This window comes from the organism of the source record quoted next, unplaced genomic scaffold (assembly GCF_019419815.1).
Source record: "Pyrus x bretschneideri cultivar Hongxiangsu unplaced genomic scaffold, Pyrus_bretschneideri_v1 Contig46, whole genome shotgun sequence".
In the NCBI taxonomy this organism is placed as follows: Eukaryota; Viridiplantae; Streptophyta; class Magnoliopsida; order Rosales; family Rosaceae; genus Pyrus; species Pyrus x bretschneideri.
This window is the reverse complement of record NW_025999783.1, coordinates 2,255,045-2,262,383: the sequence shown is the minus strand read 5'-3', so window position 1 is coordinate 2,262,383 and position 7,339 is coordinate 2,255,045. Positions and strand designations below refer to the sequence as shown.

Genomic DNA, 7,339 nt, shown 5'->3' with positions numbered 1-7,339 from the left:
TTCAGGTTCCATCCGGTAACGTGTAACAAAATGATTTTTGAGATATTATTTTGTTAAACAAAAATGACAAATAAGATTTTGAATTCTTGTGATTTAAGAATGCGTCTGATAGTTTAGTCTGAGAATGATTTTAGAGAATGAAACATTGAAAACGTGTCTGGTACCAATTGTAATATATATATATATATATGTGTGTGTGTGTGTGTATGTGTGTGTGTGTGTGTGTGTGTGTGTTTGATAGTAGCGGTGACGGTGATGGTTAGGATGGTTTGGTTGAGACAAGAGTGGTGTTGGTAACGATGGTGGTTGGAGTAGTGGTAGTAGTGGTGAGAATAAAGGTGTTAGTGGTGGTGGGATATAGGTGGTGGCAATAGTGGGGTAGTGAGCAATTGGGGTGCAACTTAGGTTCGGTCAACTTGAATCTACACATGGCCAACCAAATTTCAAACCCAATCAGGCAGGTTAGAATGAAGAAGAAAACCCGCACAAACCCCACTCAGCCTCAACTCGATCATGTATTATGTTGGGTTGATGCCTTACCCGCCTATGGCAACCCAAACTCAACCTGATGTTGAGCTCGAATTTGCTCATGCACATATTACCCTCCTCACTTTATTTTACATAAGTATAAGTTTTGGGGTGACTATACTTAAAGTTTATTGTCGGTTTTCATATGGGTAATGAATGATAGTGTTACTTTTACATTTCTTTTGGTTAAGGCTTTGGTATGCATCTTGTAATTTAATTTCAACTTTGCATGGTTGAAACATTAGAAATAGTCTCGAAGTTGTGTGCTTTAACTTTTGTTTGCATGGTCACGTGTAAATGAAATTCCAACTAATATTTGACGTTTTTTGTTCAAATTTTGAAAAATCATGCAAAATAAGGTTTTATGAGATTGAACTCGATAAAGATGTGCAATCCTGAACCCAAACTCAACCCGAATAAGTCTGAATCCAACATAAACTTGAACCTAACTAACCTAAACCCAACCCAAAGCCAACCCGAACTCGAATTGTGAAGGTTGGGTTAGGGTTAGTGTCACGCTCCGGACCTAGAGTCGGTAGAAAATCTCAAATCTGAAATATGACCTAAAGTTGAATATAAATAAATAAAAAGAAGCATAAATGAATGAAAAATATAAGTTCCTCTTATATACCAATCCAGAATTCTTTACAAGGCCAAATTAATAAATGAATAAAAACTTCTAGCCCCACATCTAATTCGATCATATCCTATTCACCCTCTTGATTGAGTCTAATTCGTACACCTACATAAACAATGGAGCTTCAACAGCTCATTAGGGATATTGCCTTACAATAGTAAATTAATCAAACTAAATTAAGAGTCCTATGGTCATAGATTTCAGTCATGAGAAATTAGGAACAATGGTTCCATAATGATGCATGAATATTCTCTCATTCCCACCTCTATTCTCGTTAATCCACAATCCAAAACACACAGCCTCACACGTCTCATACCATGCTTTGGCCTCAAGTGTCTTGTTATATGAATTACCACTCATGACATATCCATTCACTTTCCATTGTTCTTTCAAACCACAATATCCATCTCTCGGTCAGCAAGTCGTCTCTCACATAAAGATTGTCTTTACTGCCGATCAGTTATGCTTACCGGAAATCCTGGTCCTTGACATGGTCGATCCAATTTTTACAATACATCGACCCATTCCAATTCATCACGAGACAAACCCACGTAACTCGAGTACCAATTGACAAGAATCATCATATTTGAATAAAGTTGATGTTGACGAAGTGTGCAATGTGCATGATGCTGATGAGGTTTGGTTTTCTTCTCTTGAGAATTTTGTTTTATTTAGATGCAGGTTTCTTTGTTCTCAAGAAATTGGGGTTACTTATTCAATCATGTTTGTATCTTGTTGTCTATAGATACCTCCATTCGAGTTGTGTGGAATTTTGAAATACTAACTATATACGCACTCGTAAACTCTGAACAACGAGCAAAAGTTTGATCTAAACAGCAGATCGATTGGTATGCATTCCATTGTTGTCATCGACACTCCAAAACAATATACAGATTAAACAAAGAATGAGCTTATCAAAATCACACCACTACTCCAAAGAATGAAAGAATAGTTGGAATAAAATCATGAAATAAGTGGTCATCTATATTAGGTTTTGGTTTCCCTGGTTTGGCGTTGTACTAGGAGGGATGCTGAATGGATCTCCAAACGGGTTTGCAGAGCCTGCGGGTTGCATTGGTTGGGAATATTGAGAATAATACGGGTGAGGTACCATCATCATGTTTTGCTGTTGTTGCTGCATGATTTGCTGGTGCTGTTCTTGTTGTTGTGCCATTAACGCCATCTGCACGTTTGTAGGGGGTGCTATGCCGTTGGACATTGCAAATGGGTCTTGTACGGGTTGCTGTGCTGCTTGTTCAAATGGATTTTGCAAGCTCGTCGCGCCATAACCATACCCTGCATTCTGGAGTTGTAACTGTCTCCTGGCACCTTCATCTTCATACAAACTATTAAGTAACAGATTATCAAAGCCACCAGCCTGACAAAACCCAAACGATGTCCATGAATATAAACTGAAAGAAAACGAATACTAATCTATACATGTAAATCTAGTGAATCGGCAGTGGCTTGTAGCTCCAGTTGTATTGCGCATTTACCAACACACTGAAAACAAGAGTTCAAACCTCCCTTGCCCCTTGGCCTCCTTTTTACGAAAGAAAAGTCCGGTGATTGAAGCCCGAAACTGAGATTTAGCCACACAAACAACTGCAATCTAAATGCATACTTAACTACTCTACTCTAGACCAAGTTAGATTTCAGATTCTTCGATTCCTTGATTCAGAAAAAAAGTGTGAAGGTGAGTATGTATGTGTACTGAATCTTGTAGTCAACTAACTTCACATTGAAAGAAATTCAATCCCAAACTGTCTAGGAAGGACCAAGTGGTTCAAGACCATATTGATTCAGTGAGGACTAACCAGAGCTGATCCCAACACTATCCATATGTAGCTTTCATACCATTGCACTGAAAGCGAAAGGGCAGAAAAATAAAATCTTTTTGAAAAGCAAAGAAGACTAACCAACTTTCTGTCTTGGGGCACTTGGCTGGTATGGTTGCTTGGTGTGGTCACCAGCGCTAGCTCCCAACCGGAAGTCCCAGCAAAATCATTGAAATTTGCTCCAGATTTTTGTTCATTCCCTGAAAATGTATAAATATGATTTTATAAAACAGAATTCATAAAGTATATCAGCAAACAAATCTTCAAATTCAACAATGCAGACATGTGTAAATTTTCCTCAATAATATACCATGCAACGAAACTTACCCTGTGGAACTATCGCAAGAGCCAGGGCATTGCATTCTTCTATTTCTGCAGCTTTTGGATTTATTTCCCTTAGACCCTAGACAATGAAAAGGAAAGACACAACATAAATGGAAAAAATCCAGACTGACATCAGAGAAAACATGAATTACAACGCATATATAAAATATCGTACCAGCAGATCAGTGTCCTCAGTTGATATCAAAGGAGGAGGTTTGACTTCTTCTTCCTTGGGTTGGGGTTCTTCCTCTGTTTTAGCCAGTGGCTCCTCAACTTCTTCTTCTTTTTTTTCAGGCTCTGGAGGGGGAGGAGGTTCTTCAGGTCTCTGAGGCTGCTCGTCTGTCTCCTGGTATTCCTATTGCCGGAACAAAATTATCAGAAATTTGAATATTAGAACTAATAGTTCAAATATACAAATAAGCATGACCGTTGTATATACAGCATGTCAACAGCAATTGTGTGCGACAAATATTTCAAAGAGTCTTAATGTTAATGCACATACATATCCAGTACTCAAATGTTCATACTCATATGGATTCTATCTCACCAGTCTTCTGTTAATGGAACCTGATTGTGGCGCTTCCTTTATATACTCTTCCATTGTTGCAAGAAATGAAGGTGGCGGCTGTTCAGTGTAGAGAAGAAGATTTGTGAGAGACCATGCAATGGAGTCAACTTAAATATTCCAGTAGAAGGCAAAGTGGAACCTGTCTCAATGTAGGAAACTGAAAAGTTCTAGCAAGATCCAAACCCTTGCAGTATTCGTAAAAATCTGCAAGCGTTTCAGCCTGTAGGTCGATAGAGAAAAAACTGCTTTTGAGGGTATCGTTATTAATTTAACTATGGGAAAAGGTCTATTCCAGCAATACATGTTTCGCTACAACATATTGTTATACAAACGATTCAAAAATAACGTATCATTGTGTACCTGTTGACCAGCTCTTTTGTAAATATTGAGGGCTTTAACTGCGTCGTGTCTTGACATATCAAAGAACTGCAGGAAGATGCAACTCGATTTGTTATAATTTTAAAATAAAAAATGGAGGTATCATATGATAACTGATTCAGCTCAGAGAAATATGAGTCTAGAAGAGCCTTACCATGTCAACGAGATTTATAATTCCGTCATTGATGGCACAATATATTTTAAAGCTCTCTTTTAATATCTACATGGAGAAGAACATTGTTGAAGCTCAGAAGGAACTAGTAAAAAGGCATATATTGGTTTTCTCAAGGAATTTAGGTTTCATGCATACCAGAGCCAAGGCATATTGTATGAGGTAATTGTTATAAGCTGTTCCCTCGGGCTGCAAAATAAGAGCAAATTAGAAAGTACAATATAACGAACAAAATGGTTCTTTCAAGACTGTTTCAGTAAGAGAGGATGTCGTGGACCGATTAAATAAAATTTGGCTCAAAGAACGAAGCCAGATCAGACTTTCTGTATCCATATTAACTTATTACCTGGCAACCCATGAGGCAGAAAAGAAGTTGCTGCAGTGCAGGTAGCTGCTCCAAGAGCGCATCAGCACTCAGCGTTCGTGTTCTACTATGGACCTGGTGGAGTCAATGGTATCTTTGTTATACTAAAGTTGAACATGAAATTCAATGAGAGACAAAAAAAGTAAAATTTTAAATCATGAAAATTACAAATATAAACCACCTTGGTTGATCCTGGCAATGTTTTGGTCAAACGCTCTGCCTCAATGTCATATTTCAAAACTTTGAAACACTCCAGCCGTTCTTCTAAAAAGAGCGCATATGTCCTAACCCAAGCGGAGCAATCCCAAGCTGCAAGGCAAAAGTTGGTGTAAGAAGGGACTGTTACAAACATCGGCCACATGTTACATAATATATCGTCATCAAAGGCGGAAACATTTTACCAAGGGGACTTGAGTCATCTTTAAAATAGGAAATTTGGAGAATGTGTCCTCTCTGCGAATAGTTCAGAAGCTCCTCTCTGAAGGTAGGATCACCATCTCTCAATGTTCTATGAATAACTATCAATGTCTTTATGGCAACCTGTAGATTGTAAACTTGTCACTTGTTAAGTGACCTGGTAGATTTCAACAACTATTTTGCTACTGCTACTGGACATACTTTTCCTATATGCATGTTGTACCAGCTATGAATGACAACAAAAACAACGATAACAAGAAGCGAATAAAGGGCATTACAATCCAACTCCGTGTCTTGGACAATCTCTTGGCCAACGTGTGAATGCAGTATGCCACATCTGCGCGTGGACGATTCACTGATGTCGCAGAGAAAATCTCTAGGCAGCAGAACAAGAAATCAAAAACACACCCAAAGATTAATCAGAAACGAGAACATGACTGAATTGGGAAAGCTCATCAATGCAAGGAATTTTGACCATGGAATTCAAAATAGAATTGGAAAATAGAATTACAAACATTATGTTAACAAATACAAGGAAATTGAACGTAATTGCAAATCTGATGGCCACAATAAGTTTATAATGCAGATTCATATCCTCATCATTCAATCAGATAACACATCCATATCATACAATTCACAAATGTAGGAAATCAAACACAACTCACTTCTAATATGACGTTCCTTCGGAGGGCACTCAACGTGACTGGTTGCCTTCACTGTGGCGATATCCAAATCCTTCCAAAAAAAAACAACCCACATTTCAGCAAAAATTGCATTTCATCAAAGAACCAAAATGCAAATGCATTCACAGAGCTCATCAAAACAAAACCCACAGGTCAAAATCGGTTCTTTTTCGCACCTTGAATTCGCTGTTGACCTTGATGAGGCCAACCTTGGTAGAGTCCTTCAGAGCTCCATAGGCCTTCCGAAAGCTCTGAAAAGTACCCATAAAAATAAAAGTTGGTTTTTATCTATTCATTGGGTTTTTCAAAATCAACAACACTTATAATGTGTTGGGATTAAAGAGATCAAACCATTGATATGATGTCAGAGGAGGAGATGGTGGTGGAGACGAAGGTGGTGGTGGTGAAAGACGATGTTCTTGTTCTTCTTCCGAAACCGTGTCGTTCCAACAACAAAAACAATCAACGACTCTCTCCTCCCCCTCCAAAATGTCCGCAGCTGGAAGGACTATTATTATATGGGTATTTTCGTAGTTTTATCCCCTATTTATTATTAGAAAAATTAATGAAAATAGTGAAAACTTTGAGTTTTATCGATAAGGATAAAATAAATAGTAAAGTGAATATTACCAGGATTGACTTTTTAATGTAAAAATGTGATTTTTCGTTAAAGTGAACAGTCCCATTATTATTCTCCCTCTTTCCAAAATAAGAAGTGAAAAAATTTTAAGCTTTTTCATGTTAATTGTTTGATCAGGAATCATTTTCATAGCACGGACATAATTTAGGTAATTTAGCCAAAAGTCGATAAAAATTTTACTATTAAGCCATATATCAATGCTATAATTTTGTTTTGGACTAAATCAATGATATATTTTTATTAATTAGGCATAAGTTAATGATGAATGCGACATAGGTTTTAAGTCATTATAAATAGTTAGAATTTGACTATTCTATCATTCCCTCTTTCGATCCAAAAGGAAAAAAAATCCTTCTCTCTCTTTCTCTCCCTATAAATGTTATATGGGTTTAAGCTATTATAAATACGAATTTAGATCCTCTTTGGATTAATTTTGTGGAGATCTTACGGACCGATGGATTTCATCCATTGATACAAATCCAACAACCAAGGCACGAGCCTGTGATCACATTGGCCTTGCTAAGGACGCCAAGGGAGGAAAGCCTGAAGAGGTACTCCAAGTCGTTGACTTCTGATGCCGACTCAAACAACAGTTCGTATCTCGTAGCCATGCAAGTCATGACTACTAGTGCGACTTCCAACGAGGAGCAGTTGGCACAAATGAGCGAAGCAATCGTAAGATTGACAAGGATCGTGGAGGAAAATGACTAACAGATTGCTACACTCGTCAACTGTCTGGAGGCGCAGCATGACAAAAAAGATGACCACAACTCAAAGGTTGAACTACAAA

The 7,339-nt window shown here is 37.8% G+C and overlaps 1 protein-coding gene across 2 annotated transcripts; it reads right to left on the bottom strand.

Moving 5' to 3' along the window:
* Positions 1 to 2,010: 2,010 nt before the first annotated feature.
* On the bottom strand, positions 2,011 to 6,400 carry LOC125469819 (putative clathrin assembly protein At5g57200). Of its 2 annotated transcripts, XM_048567756.1 has the most exons (16): positions 6,261 to 6,400; positions 6,086 to 6,160; positions 5,892 to 5,961; positions 5,505 to 5,602; positions 5,211 to 5,349; positions 4,991 to 5,118; positions 4,792 to 4,884; positions 4,584 to 4,634; positions 4,428 to 4,493; positions 4,256 to 4,321; positions 4,035 to 4,115; positions 3,875 to 3,952; positions 3,503 to 3,682; positions 3,331 to 3,406; positions 3,085 to 3,203; positions 2,011 to 2,543 (listed from the first exon to the last, which is right to left on the bottom strand). In XM_048567756.1, exons 1-16 carry the CDS (start codon positions 6,261 to 6,263, stop codon positions 2,148 to 2,150), a joined length of 1,719 nt encoding a protein of 572 aa, XP_048423713.1. In that variant the 5' UTR covers positions 6,264 to 6,400; the 3' UTR covers positions 2,011 to 2,147. The 2 variants fall into 2 exon arrangements, with proteins under 2 accessions (XP_048423713.1, XP_048423712.1); XM_048567755.1 differs by lacking the exon at positions 6,261 to 6,400 and having other exon boundaries at positions 6,086 to 6,175.
* Positions 6,401 to 7,339: the final 939 nt, after the last annotated feature.